The sequence below is a fragment of the Thermobia domestica genome, chromosome 15 (assembly GCF_964235325.1).
Source record: "Thermobia domestica chromosome 15, izTheDome1.hap1.1, whole genome shotgun sequence".
NCBI lineage: Eukaryota > Metazoa > Arthropoda > Insecta > Zygentoma > Lepismatidae > Thermobia > Thermobia domestica.
Window position 1 is genome coordinate 162,680,678 of NC_137468.1, and position 15,177 is coordinate 162,695,854.

Genomic DNA, 15,177 nt, shown 5'->3' on the forward strand with positions numbered 1-15,177 from the left:
AAAATGTGCAACAAAATATCTTAGTCTACGTTGCCGTGAGGCGTTTGGCATATGAAATTGATAAGAATAATATATCGATACCTGCTTAGTGGGAAAAAAGCAAAATTCTGGTCTAGAGTGAATCGTAATAAAGATCTTAGTATTCGAAATCCCGAAGATGTGTTGAATAGCGTCAATCTTAGACTCTCAAGATTGATGTCATTCAACAAACACAATGCTGAGGCATTCTTTAGTAATTTACGTAACTTATCTACGAAATATCCCAAATTCTGTAGCCTTTCACGTATTTCCAACTTAGACATGAACTAGAACAGATCATACATCCAAGAAAGTAATAACAGAGAAAGAAGCCCGTGAATAAAAGGAGTACAAATTCAGCAGCAATCTGAAGCAAAACGGATAAAATAAAGACTTTCAGTCCTGAAGAAAGGAAAAGAAAATGATAGTTCAACGGGGAATGATGATTTTAAGTCAATTATATTATAAGATTCTTTAGATGATGTTGATACTTTAGAAAACGAAATCTTTTAGTTTAACGTCACACGATTATGCCCCTCACGCTAAGGAATACGGACCATGTTACTTTAGAGACAGAAACTACTAGCCTACTTATTGATGATTTGGAACAGAGTCAAAGAAAAGTTCAACCTGGTGATTACGTTCTTGTAAGATTTCTTTCACTTACATTGGTCAAATCACGACTAGGAAAGATAATAAAAAATGATTTTTAGATTTTGTTTCTAAGAAGTGAGAAGATACATGAAAGTCCACGTCTCATATAGCCTCGCTGCTGAAAAGGGACGTTAAACTCAAAATCAACTCAACTCAAGATACATGAAAGTTTCGTCCACCCAAATAATCCAGATATTTTACCCACACACAATATTTGAATAGTAAGACGGCTTCCAAAACCTCTTATTGTGAAGAATAAAATACTGTCTGTTAATATCAGGTTGCCGGTAGAGTTCCATGGAATTGATCTCCGCTAACCTTTTGAAGTTTCAAAGGATGATAATGTCGAGCTGGACATATATTTTTGTCGTCATAGTGAAACTGATAATTTGAATAATCAGACTAATTAAACTCAGTACAGAAAGTTAAATTCTCCATTTTATAACAAATTGATTATGCTATTGTGCATAACTACTAAATTTACTAATCCAAAATCAAAGATTCTCCGTACAAGATATCAATTTAATTGTCTAAAAAGTTTGTTTTATAACAGTCGTTTGTATTCTTAATTTTGGTAATCAATTTCTGAAATTAATACTATCCTATTAAGATGCTTGTAATACTTCGATTCTAACTTTTATTTAGAATTTTAAAATTTATTTTGTATTGTGAGTAATAGAGATTTTGACAATAATGCTTACAATTTTATGTAGATTTGGGGATTTTCAGATGATGGGCCCCTTTATCATACGGTTTCTATTCATTACTTTCAATACATTGTTCCTTTGATCCACTGTGTACGCATATATGATCCACTGTGTACGATGGTGGTACACAGTGAATCACTTTACAAGCATTAGCGTTAACTGTAACTGTAAAATACAGAGCAGCGCTTCATATTAATAAATTACTTACGAATGTAGTGGAGACATGTGTCCATGTTCTACACTAAACAAATTCCAGTAATAGTTGCATTAAACGGATTTATGCTGAAAGTTTTAAAAATTGATCCACTGTGTACTACCCTCCCCTATAGGAAAACTCGTCAAGACACAATAAACAAGGCAGATGCTTTACAAACAACTTTGTAAAATAATAAACGTGACATAAATACTTACTTGTTTGGAATGGAAAACAATGAAACTGTAAATATTGTATTTTCATTAGTTTTGCAACTAGCAATATTATTAGTTCTAGTAGCGGCTCTTGCAGGAAAAACTTTACATTTTATCTCCACAACCTAAGGGAAGGAATCGTATCTCATGTACTAATTGTTGTATAAAAGAATCAGTACCTTAGGTAAGCGTTCTTTCCTTAGCCAAAATGTAAATTTTTATCGATATAACCTTCTTCAAGAGCCGCCACTAGTTAAAGCGTTTCGAAAATTAACTTTAAAACCTAAAATTAAATTCGAAGTATAAAAACCTAAAATAATATATCACATATATATGAGACAGAACATGACATTTTCAATAAAAAACACACGAAACTTGTTAAAATAATATAAATATATACTCCATCAACAAGTTGCACTCAAAAAGATATACTAGGACATGAAAGGGCAGGTTTGAAAGGATATTTGGAGGTTTGAAATATTGGGAAGGAAATGAAGACAAATAAACAGGTTATTAGACTTCTATCAAAGGAATGGACCAAGAATCAGGAACGAGTGCTTTGAGAAGAGGGAAAGACATAATACATGGATTAGTCATATGTCTTGCAATATTTCTACAACCCAAATATCAGGCCTTTAAACGTCATGATCGGCTGTAAGTACAAGATCAGGCAGACTCAAGAGGTAATGTGGCAAGCGAACTATTTAACACGGAGGTCGTTATTTTGACAGTGTCATCAGTCAATTTTTAGTACCACGGACCCTTGCTATTCTGGGAAGCGCATTGGGTGCGTAATAGTTAACGTAGCATGGTATGCCGGAGGTTCCAGGTTCGAGTCTCGGTCCAGTCGGTCATATTTATCACTCTTTGCATTATGTCTGAATAGTTAATTGCACTAAATCGTAGGTAAACTGATTTATAATTTTGTGGATTGTTGCAAGAAAATGGGGATGCCTGCATATTAACTGAGTCTGTAATTTACTAATTCGTACTGATACAACTGGATTGTATTGATTATCGTGTAACTTTCGACACTTCCATTTTGTTGCTACAATTCAGCATGTGAAAGACTTATTGTAAAATATTTTGGCTGCTGTTTTTTTTTTTTCTTTCTTTCTTTTTTTTCTCCTGATGAGGGATACCCCAATTGACGCATTTGAAATACTGAAATAACTATGTCCATAAAGGAATACGAAGACTGTTAGTAAATTCGCTACAATTCTCAAGAACCTACCTTCTTTATATCTATTACAGGATCTACATTACTTCAACATGAAATTGCAGACAAAAATAAATAAAAATGAAAGTAGTCACCTAGCATTTATTTATTCATTCATTGTGCAATTGTTGGTTTTAAATAATGGCATGTATTAAACAATTCTTCAGAGAAAATATTGCGTTAAAATAAGCATATGCATAATTAAAATAAATCCTTAATACTTGCAATTATTTTTTAAGATTATATAATAAGAGAGAATCTATCTTAGAACTTAGTTTCTTATTTCTTGCACCCAAGGGCCGCGGTTGCTCAGTGGTAGAGCGTTCACCTCTGGTGCATGGAGTCCTTGGTTCGATTCCAGCTCGAGCCAAGTGAGCTTTGTGATGGACAACACCGTATGAGGGGGTTTTCTGGGTTTTTTTTCCGTTTCCTTCTACTTTCTTCATTCCACCATTTCCTTCATTTCTCATCAACACCATCTCCTTTAACCTAAGCGACATAACGATGGGACGTAAAACTGGAAGATTTCATTTCATTTTTATTTATTTATTTATTTTTTTTTTTTATTTATTCGAAAATGGTTACTTTTAAATTGTTATACTGTTCGACCGATCACATTACATATGAAAAATGGTTACCTTACCATCTTAATAATAAAATAATACAATACGGAAAATCTATTATATAAAAGAGAACGCACAAATCCTTTGTTAGCTCATCACGCTAATACGGCTGAACCAATTTCTTTCATTTTTGGGGGGTTATTAGGATTTGGACCCTAGATGGTTTTTATCATATCACTTTAATTTTTAATTACCAGTGTCTTGAGATAATTGACCATTCAAGTGTCCATAACGTACAAATCCTTTCTTAGTTCATCATAGGTATAAAAATAAACGTATTTATATGCAACCCGCATGACCGTGTCACTCGGCGGGTTAACATAAATGACAGGCGCTATAATGTTAACATTTACTGCAATTTGAAAGCGAAAAAGTAAAAATTATCTAAGTAACAAAGTTTATTGCGTTCCGGGGTGACCGCAGCGAAGCGGGGCGGGTTAACATAAATGACAGGCGATATAATGTTAACATTTACTGCAATCTACTATGGTTTTTATCATATCACTTGAAAGCTAAAAAGTAAAAATTATCTAAGTAACAAAGTTTATTGCGTTCCGGGGTGACCGCAGCGAAGCGGGGTGAACGCTGCTAGTATAATATAAAACAGAATAAACTATAAACTTCAATTATACAGTAAAACTTGTCTATGTTGGTCACCACCGGCTCCATTGAAAAGTAGCCAACTTAGACACGAGCCCAATTTACAGAATATTTATGTATTTTAGATTGCAATAAGCACTTTTAATTCAGCTCCTCGTTATTACCTGTGTATTAGTTTGTATTTTATAAATAATACATATATAATAAAATTTATTTCTGGAACGTAAAAACATTTCATAAAATAAGTATCTTAGTTCGCCATTCGCACGCTAAGGGTTATACATAATTTAGACATGCTAATTACCTACAAAACACTAAGGGACGTTCTTTTATATTTTCCTCTCCTCCACTTATATCGATAGATAAATAAGATAAAATATTAGTTTCAGGAATTACTCAAAACATCCATACTATCTCGCCCGCCGCTTCTCAACAATTAAACACCAAAAGCAATCTATCGTGCATCCGAAAATGATTGTTGACCAGCAAAAAAAAAAAAAAAAAAGTGTTCTATTATTTTATTAAACTTTGCAACTTGTGTTCGGTCATCATTTCTTGTAAATTTCTCGCGGGAAATAGTATTTGAACACGTGATGAAAACAAAATACACCTGAGTTCATTTGGACTGAACCACGAAATAGTCCTGCAATATAGAATGTGAATGGGAAGTCTTTACGGCATCAATCTATCGATACAGTCACCGACAATAGTTATAAAAATAATAAAGGGTATCATCCGACGCTATATTTTTTTAGGAAAGTTGCTTTCAATGGACAAGTTTCCCTCCTTTCTCCCTTCGGTTTACTGAGCTTTTGAAACACTCAACAGTAAAATATGTTCTGCAAAGGTTTCTAAGAAATGATCACGCACGTGTTTAACATACAAAAGTGAAATGAAATGAAATTAAATCTGAGTTTTACGTCGCACGGATATGCCGAATAGGTTAAACGAGACGGCGATGATGAGAAATGAATGAAATGGTGGAGTGAATAAAGTGGGAGGAAACGGGAGAACCTCGAGAAAACCCACGAACATTGTGTTTGTCGTTCACCACGAAGTTCACTTGGCGGAGCTGGAATCGAACCAAGGTCCCCATGCACCAGAAGTGAACATTTTAGCACTGAGCCACCGTTGCCCAATATACAGAAATGAAATTAACATTAACAACTTAGGAACACCATTGCTTGAATGCGGCCAAGCTCCAAGTTAGACAGGAGGCCAAATTTTGTAGTAATAAGCAATGAATACCTTGCGGACAAATGCTCGTTTCATGGAAAAGAGGCTAGCTCACGCAGATGTCCAACTTACAAAGGTGAAAAATAAAGTTAAATTTAAAGTAAGAAGACGAAATTCTTATTTATTATTCTCAAAGTTCGAAATTAGTAAAAATGAAATGTTTCCACACACATTAAATAGGTGAAAGGGAAAGAGGCTAGAAACAGTTTCGCAATTCTGAACATTTCCTTACACTAGTGCTCGTTGCAGGGACATTTCCTGTAGTAATTGAAAAGATTTTAAGTAGAGGGATGTCCTGCCTTTTGATTTTGAGCTTAAGTTGAAATTTAAGAGACAATTCATTGTACTTGTATTAATCTAGGCAACAAAATTTGTGGGTCTTTTATTTTTATTATTATTATTATATTTGTTTATTTTAAAATAAACTAATAAGTAACTTTAAATGGCACTTACTATAAAAAAATAAATAAAAAAAACTGTCAAAAGTTTAGTAAGTATGGTGCAGCTTAAGCTGTGAGTAAAAGATTTGCAGAACGAATGAAGTGAGATGATATGTTTAAAATATAAGGAAATATATGTATGATTTTACATGAGAATATATACAGAAGGTAGTATCGATAATATACAACAATTATAGCTAACCCAACAACAAAAAGACAAAAATAAAACACAAACCTGCTCCTCCGCTCATGTAGCCTTGTTTAACATACGGTTTAAATCTGCAGCCAAAATAAATAGGATCTGACGGATTATAAGAAGATAGCAAATATCGTAGATTTTCTACAATAACATACCTGTAAATAAAAATGAGCATTAAAACGATGACACGGTTTCACTTCTGGCTTTCAGCAATTTACTAAAGAGAAAGATTGGCTATTTTCAAAAATTACTTCTAATTTGAATGAACTTTTATCACTATACATTTCTGAAACAAGTAATAGGCATACACTAGTTCTCGATCTGAGCTAGGCTCCAGTTCTGCAGGGTTCCTACTGATCTGGAGAAATCTATTTCCCTGACTTTCCCTGACCTTCGGCAGGAAATTCCCTGACTTTCATGACAGGTGTCGGATGACGTTGACATATAAATAAGGAATAAATAACAGTGAATAATTATATATGAGAACATTTATTCTATAAAGACAAATAGTAAGCAACTGCTCATATGAAAATTCCACTTACTTCCCATAAATTGATATTATAATGGTTGGCTAAGCTGAAATTGGTATACAATTAATATTCGAGAAAATATATATTTTTTTTAATTTCCCTGACTTTCCCTGATTGCCAGTATTTTCCCCTGAATTTCCCTAACCTGCATCATTTTCCCTGACTTCCCCGACCAGTAGGAGCCCTGTTCTGAAAACTAGCGTCATAATAACACAAATGCAATTTGATGTACAGGCTTACATGTTTTAACCTTTAACTAGATGCTAGACTCGTATTTCCAATCACTATGGCGATCTCGAGTTTTTGAGATCTAGATATTACAGCCAATGGAGGTAGGAATAGTTTGGTTCAAAATATCCTTTCCGCCGTTATTCTTTAAAACTCTCCCCATTTTCGATTACAGAAAGATAATTTAATTTTTAAGCCTGTATTAAAAGTGAAGAAAAAGACGACGAAGGATAATAATAGCAATCATAATAAAATATTTGGTCAATTCAATTATTTCTATGCATAGAAGCACAAAACTTTTGACAGAAGAGAAGGTAGCCAGGTTCCTTGAAAAGATGAAACTACACCAGGGGTGTAGAGCTAAAGGGTTAAAAACCTTACTAATTAAGTAGACACAGCAAATAACAAAAATATTTATACATCTAACCTGTTTAATGTCATGGTAAAATAACGAAAGTTCAGCTCCCACCTAACAAGGGACATCACCCAATTGTCCGGCTCCGATTTTAATGAAATTTTTGTTGCTGATAGAGTACATGTATTCATTACTTGTGATGACAGAAATTTTTGCCATGGTGCATGTTTTCTAGTTTTTAATGATTTTTAAAGATTGTGACGTGGTTAATAGAGATTACTGCAGAAGTCCCTTACTACCCATTGTAAACGGAGTGTTAATGAAAGAATAACCATGTAGATACGTATAGGACCTAAGGGGAAGTCGTATGGTACGTATGACCTTGACGGCAGCCATCTTGAAATCCGCCATTTTGAATTAAGGTCAAGTTTTTTAAATCGGAATAGGGTAATATGATACATAATTTCGGGCTAGAATTTAATCAGAAAGACAATAGTGAAGCTAGTTTTAAGATGCGCCCATTTGCTGAAAAGTTACAAGCATATTAATTGTTTATACTTACTATGTGCGTAAGTCCCTTACCTCCGCTTCTAACCCGTGTATTAATGATAATAAGTGGATAAAGGTTTCGGTAATACATATTATGCCTAGAGGGAAGTGTTACGATGAGGGTATCATTGTCGGCAGCCATCTTGAAATCCGCCATTTTGAATTAAAGCAAAGTTTTGAAAACTGAAAACCATAGCATGTGGCACCAAATTTTAATAGTAAATTTTCCCCAAAAGCCAATGGTATGCTTATTTTTGTTCTATAGTTAACCAGTATGAATTTATGACTCTTCTAATGTGCACGAAACGTCCATTATTCGATCTTTCAAATTGGCAACACTCCTAATTTTCACCACATGTTTTAAGATTCCAACTGTCACTTTGCAATTGTTTCCATGGCTCATGTTTTCTAAAATTATTACATTTTTTAAGAGTTGCGATTTGTCAGTTCATGAATAGTGTTGGGATAAGCATCCAGCAATCTTTCTGAATGTTGAATACTTGCCATGTAATTATTAATTTCCTAGGCAGTGTAATTATTTATTTTAACCCAGAGTACATGAGGAACCTATGGACTTACGTGATGCAAAGAAATACAAATGAAGTTATAAGAAATTGGTGTAACACGAACTCAAAATTATCATGAAATGTAGCCTATATGTTGCGCAAACGACAAACAGTATTTTTTAATAAATACAACTTTACAACTTTAAAGGAACAGCAGCAATGATAGAAAATATCAAAGAGACATAATATGACTGTTCCCAACACACTGTTTGTACATGAACAAAATATGAAAACAGGTAACTTTTTTATAAAGAGGTGTAACTTAATCGAGTTCCCGATCAATACTGATTATAAATCTTACAAACATGAACCATCGACAACAGTCGCTAGAAAACGAATGATTTTTTTTTTTTTTTTTTTGTCTGACTAGCTAAAATATTGCCATAGAAAATAATTAAATAAATAAATAAATAAATATACAAGAAACAAATACATATAAAACAAAACAAAAGACCATTGATTTACACAACAATCATATTTCGTTTCCTTTTTTGAAGTGAATTTTCAACTTATTTCTCGTCTCATCTATTATCCATTACAAACTACGTCTCCGGTATTACCTGAATGCAAAGTTGGAGTTCTTTCGTTCTGCGAAGATTCATGTCAGTAAACGATTTTTTGAAGGGCAGGTATAGGAAATAAATAATTACATTGCCGAGGAAATTAATAATTACATGGCAAGTCTTCAAAATTCAGAAAGATTGCTGGATGCTTATCCCAACACTATTCATGAACTGACAAATCGCAACTCTTAAAAAAATGTAATAAATTTAGAAAACATGAGCCACGGAAACAATTGCAAAGTGACAGTTGGAATCTTAAAACATGTGGTGAAAATTAGGAGTGTTGCCAGTTTGAAAGATCGAATAATGGACGTTTCGTGCACATTAGAAGAGTCATAAATTCATACTGGTTAACTATAGAACAAAAATAAGCATACCATTGGCTTTTGGGGAAAATTTACTATTAAAATTTGGTGCCACATGCTATGGTTTTCAGTTTTCAAAACTTTGCTTTAATTCAAAATGGCGGATTTCAAAATGGCTGCCGTCAATAATTCCCTTATCTTATCACTTCCCTCTAGGCATAATATGTATTACCGAAACCTTTATCCACTTATTATCATTAATACACGGGTTAGAAGCGGAGGTAACTGACTTACGCACACAGTAAGTATAAACAATGAATATGCTTGTAACTTTTCAGCAAATGGGCGCATCTTAAAACTAGCTTTACTATTGTCTTTCTGATTAAATTCTAGCCCGAAATTATGTATCATATTACCCTATTCCGATTTAAAAAACTTGACCTTAATTCAAAGTGGCGGATTTCAAGATGGCTGCCGTCAAGGTCATACGTACCATACGACTTCCCCTTAGGTCTTATACGTATCTACATGGTTGTTCTTTCATTAACACTCCGTTTACAATGGGTAGTAAGGGACTTCTGCAGTAATCTCTATTAACCACGTCCCATCCTTTAAAAATCATTAAAAACTAGAAAACATGCACCATGGCAAAAATTTCTGTCATCACAAGTAATGAATACATGTACTCTATCAGCAACAAAAATTTCATTAAAATCGGAGCCGGACAATTGGGTGATGTCCCTTGTAAGCATCTAATTAACAACCAATCGCAAACGTTTCAGCGAAAAAATTTCGCAATTACTAGTGCGTATGTTTTCAAAAACTTACGTTGCTCAAAAACTACATTTTTGATCAATTTCTCTGTAGAAATAATGATTACAGATTAATAAAGCACTGTTCTTGAGTTTCCTTGCGTTGTAACTTGTGTTGTCTTCTCATTATCATGTCCAGACTTGAAGTGAATAAACATCAACCTATGATATATTTATGAAGAAAAAAAAAATCAATCCATCTACATCACTATTGTTCTGAACAGCGTATATGAAACTGTTCTCACTGGTTGCAAAGCATTAACATCAGTGAAACATTAAATGATGAATCAAAAACAACCAGCTGCTGAGTAACTCAAATTTCTCATATAAACTTATGTTGAAACTTAGTTTTAACCTTTATTCTAAGTCGATCAATTGTTATTCTACGCAGACGCACACACACTACATCACTCCACACCACTTATTAGCTTACAACTATTATTTCTACAGAGAAGATAATTTACAATAAAAATATACAATGATGATGATGAAAAAATGATCGCTGAAACTTATTAGTTATCTGAGATTTGATTATTAATTGGGTGCTTAGGTCAGTGTTGAACTTTCTTCTTAGATTCATTACATAATTTATTGTCATGCTGTTTCATGACTGTGTTGTGGAGTACTTCGTTAGCTAATATTTTAATTCTAGCAGTATATTTATCGTTCCGAATATAAACAAATATAATTGAGATCTTACGTGTCATCATCTGCTTTCATAAACCAATCAGCATCTTTCAAGTAGTGGTCGTAGACATATTTAAATCCGTCTTTGGTTTTTGCCCAGAGAAAATCTCTGCCTTCTTGCACAGGAAGCCCAATTGCAGGCAACGAGGTATCTGCAAAAGAGTAACGATTAATGAGATTGACAATATATGAAAGGTTCTCAAGTGTTGCGGGCATTCCTCACCATAAACAAGACTGAGAAATCGAATACATAAGTTAAATTATACTTAAGTGTACAACCGACTGAAATGTAACCGCATTTTAAAATGTGTAACCCCAGGAAATGATACTGAGTAATTTCTTATAGGTAAAAGTCGTTGAGTCAGTATAAGACGTGCACCTAGAGTCTGACGTGAGACCCAAACCCAATGAGCATTCCAAGTATCTCTAGTAATTTATGGCAATGTTAATCAAATGATAATTACATTTGTGTTAACAGAGATCAGAAGGAAACTTTAGTACAACTAATCTATCTTCTATGGAATGAGATGAAATCTTTCAGTTTTACGTCCGACGGTTATGCCAGCCAGGCTAAAGAAGACAGGGATGATGAGAAAAGAAGGAAATGGTGGAATGAAGAAAGCGGGAGAAAACAGGAGAACCCCGAGGAAACCCATGCACACGGTGTTTGTCCGCCACAAAGTTCACTTGGCGCGAGCTGGGATCGAACCAGGGACCCCATGCACCAGAGACGAAAGATCTACCACTGAGTCACCGCAGCTATTGTCATCAATGTTTGTAGTTCTATCGTCACTAATCTCGACCGTTTTGGGCATTTTATTTTTCTCTCTCTTCTCACCCCCCCTATATGCTGATGGGGGGGGGGGCTGTAAACTTGGACTTAGTGGGCATCGAGTTATCGGACATGTCAGTATCCATCTCAGTGACCCCGAAACAACGGATTCAAGACTAATATCAGTCGTTCTCAAGTGTTTTTACATCGCAATACCTCCACATCCCTCAGAGGTGTCTTGAGTTTATTTTTTATTTTTAAATTGTAAGTCATATGTATATGTCAACTTGTTTTTAGAAAACAAGTTACATACAGAGTTTCATCTTCTTCACATCAGGAATTCGTGAGACACTTATTTTTTCACATAAATTTTAAACCACCTCCTCCCCTTTGAAGCACCATCCTCCCTCCTTACTCCCAGAACCCTATGTCTATATAGCCTACGATTTGTTCCAGACCATGATCTATTCGATAAAATTACTTTACAGTATGCCCAATCAATCGTAAACAAACAAACATTTATTTCTATATATAAAATTAATATTATCGAAGTAAACCCAACACCACACTCAGCAAGGCTATATGATTAAAAAGAAAATATACAAACACGTGCGTTAACAGTTTCAACATACTAACTGTGTCTTCATTAGGCTTCCACTTCTTTCGGCTTCTTGGGTGTTGGTCACCTCTTATACACCTTCCAGAGATCAACTTTTAATTAGGTTCTACCCCTTGATTAAAAAGTAACACTTCAATGCAACAACTTCATTAAAATTTGGTCTACGAAGGTTTATAAGAGGTGACCAACTCCCAAGAAGCGAGGAGTGGAAGTCTGCTGACGATATAGTTAGTGTGTTGGAACTATTATATGTTTGTGTTGTTGGCGTTAGTTTGACAATATGAAAATAAAGCCTGATAGAATAGTTATAATATATATATATATTTGTATTCACATAACAAAGCTAATAACAATGCTGAAATTTAACGTTGTATCGGTATCGAATCTACATGAAACGGGGGTTTTACAACGATAATATGTATATGTTCCTATGAACAATGGTCCGTAGTGTATGATATAGGATACGGACAAAATCTCGCGGCCGAAACATCGCCGCCCAAAATCTCGCCGGTCAAAACCTCGCGGGACAAAATCTCGCCGGGCCAAAACCTCGCCGCCCAAAACCTCGCCGCCCAAAACCTCGCGGGACAAAATCTCGCTGGGCCAAAACCTCGCCGCCCAAAATCTCGCCGGGCCAAAACCTCGCCACCCAAAATCTCGCCGGGCCAAAACCTCGTCGCGAATGAAACTTTTCTTTAAAATTTACCCAATGTGTTTCTTAATTTGCAATTCCACATTACAAATAATAATAATAATAATAATAATAATAATAATAATAATAATAATAATAATAATAATAATAATAATAATAATAATAATAATAATAATAAGAAGAAGAAGAAGAAGAAGAAGAAGAAGAAGAAGATACAAAACATCGTGTGCGTGGGCTTTCTAGGGTTATTCCCATTTCTTCCCACTTTCTTTATTCGATAATTTCCTTCATCCTGGTCATCTACGTCTCCTTTAACCTATAGGACATAATCAAGGGACGTCGTAAAAACTCATATATTATTTCATACTTTCATAAATATTATTAGATTTTTGTTAAAATTTTAAGTTTTTGGATGTTCCAAAGTTCACAAAACTAACCTCGTTAGTTGTCATTACTTTCCTTATGCAGACTTTCTTTCCCTATAACCAGTTTAAAAATATCCTGTCAACCTACCTTCACATTGAAATCCTCTAATACAGAAATATAACTTTCATATGGTATCGCGGGACTTGGTCAAATACCCGTGATTCTTCTTCTGAAACAGCGTCTATTATACCGTCATCCTTATCTGTTAGAACATTTACATTTTGGTCAGGCGAGATTTTGGGTATGGCGATATTTTGGGGCGCGAGGTTTTGGGTGGCGAGGTTTTGGCCAGGCGAGGTTTTGGCCCCGCGAGATTTTGGCCCGCGACGTTTTGGGCGGCGAGGTTTTGGCCAGGCGGGGTTTTGGCCTCGCGAGATTTTGTTCCGCGAGGTTTTGGGCGGCGAGGTTTTGGCCAGGCGAGGTTTCGGCCTGGCGAGATTTTGAGCCGCGAGGTTTTGGGAGGCGAGGTTTTGGTCGGCGAGGTTGTCGCCGCGAGGTTTTGTACCCAAACCGTATGATATCACTTTCTTTTATGGTCAGATCTGCCTATTTATGTTATTTAGTTGGGCCAGACATAAATATCTATGCTACATACAGTTACTTTATAACATAACGGATACGCCATTGTGAAGGAGTGTATATTCGTTTAAAAAGGACACATTTTGTAAAAATTAAGAAGATAAATGATAAAGTGTTTGCGCAAAATACGTAAATTCGCATATATTGTATTGTGTTCCCATTTTGAACAGTTAACTAGTACATTACGTTACAGTGATTCTTTAGTATATCAAAAATGAACCTGACCACTTTTATTAAACTATTTCTTGCAATATCATTATCATTACTTATCTGTTTCTCAACTTCTATTTTAGTGCACAGAAAGTAATATTCAAAGTGAAACGAAGTAAAAGTTATTGTACGATCATATCATTTCATGCCCTCGCAACACCGATGTAATTCCGTCTGTCTTACTATTCCCACTTAACTCTGCCTGTTGTTGACAATAGGTAGTTATAAACTTGAAAACGGCTGCTCGTTCTAGGAGCACCTGCTCATTAGCGATGCTAAACAGTACAAGCTGAAAGATGAATACTGAGGAATGATTATAACTATTAAGTTAAACTCACGAATGTGTCTAAATATTTAATGCCGACATTTTCAATGAGAACCCTCACCTTCGTCAGTAGCTTATTTGCAAAAACCCACATTGCTGCTTCTGTCATATCTCATGGCTTCTATTATATAAAGAAAAGCCATTTTATGTAAGGTTAAGCTTATCTGTACTATGCTAATATATACGTGCTAATTCATATCTTTCATTTTAATGTCTTGTAGTAGGAAAACTTCTTCTAGTTCTTTGCCTTTGGGAATGGTACCCCGTATTGGGGCGACATTGCCTCTTTGAACTGCCATACTTGTTCTTTGCATAAGGAAGGTGCTTGCTCTGTCATCGCCACATAACTGCGTGATCCGTCTGTCTTTTTCTTTTATAAAGTTAATACCTTCTCTGCCCAATGAACCACTGGATTCAATAGCGATAGTTGCAAAATGACATTTCTCCATAAGATTACTGTATTTTCTCCTTTTTTCCGTTTCATTTCGGCCGGCTATATTTGGGGTACACAACGGTACATAGGTTTATTTACTCATCTTTTATTATGAAAGATATTTATAGTTTGTACGTAAGATTATAAATATTTTTTATTTGTTTTTATTTATTGATTTATTTATTTATTTATTAAACATAATTGGACCTTCCGCCCGTTGCAGCTCGAAGGTTTGACATTTGCTAGTTAAGAACGACTTTGCGTGTTGCAGCACAGAGATAGGATCAAAGAAGTCTTTCTTACCGGCTGCAGCTTAGAGAGATAGATACGAGATGAGTAGTTAATTACTTTTCTTCTTTTCCTTGAGGTGTTCGTTTATATAACCAGTCTTTAAAAAGTGAAACCTGTAGAGCGTTTAAAGAGGTTTTCTTTGTATTTCTTCGTGTTTTATTGGTAGCGATG

The 15,177-nt window shown here is 34.8% G+C and overlaps 1 protein-coding gene across 3 annotated transcripts in view; it reads right to left on the reverse strand.

The window, feature by feature from the left end:
- Window positions 1-15,177, reverse strand: part of LOC145671329 (glycoprotein-N-acetylgalactosamine 3-beta-galactosyltransferase 1-like) — a 301,114-nt gene that overhangs the window by 19,617 nt on the left and 266,320 nt on the right. For all 3 annotated transcript variants that reach the window (XM_081740334.1, XM_081740335.1, XM_081740336.1), the window contains 2 exons: window positions 10,713-10,851; window positions 6,141-6,259 (listed from right to left, as the gene is read on the reverse strand). In XM_081740334.1, the coding sequence (XP_081596460.1) occupies window positions 6,141-6,259; window positions 10,713-10,851 (258 nt within the window). The remainder of the gene's footprint in view (window positions 1-6,140; window positions 6,260-10,712; window positions 10,852-15,177) is intronic.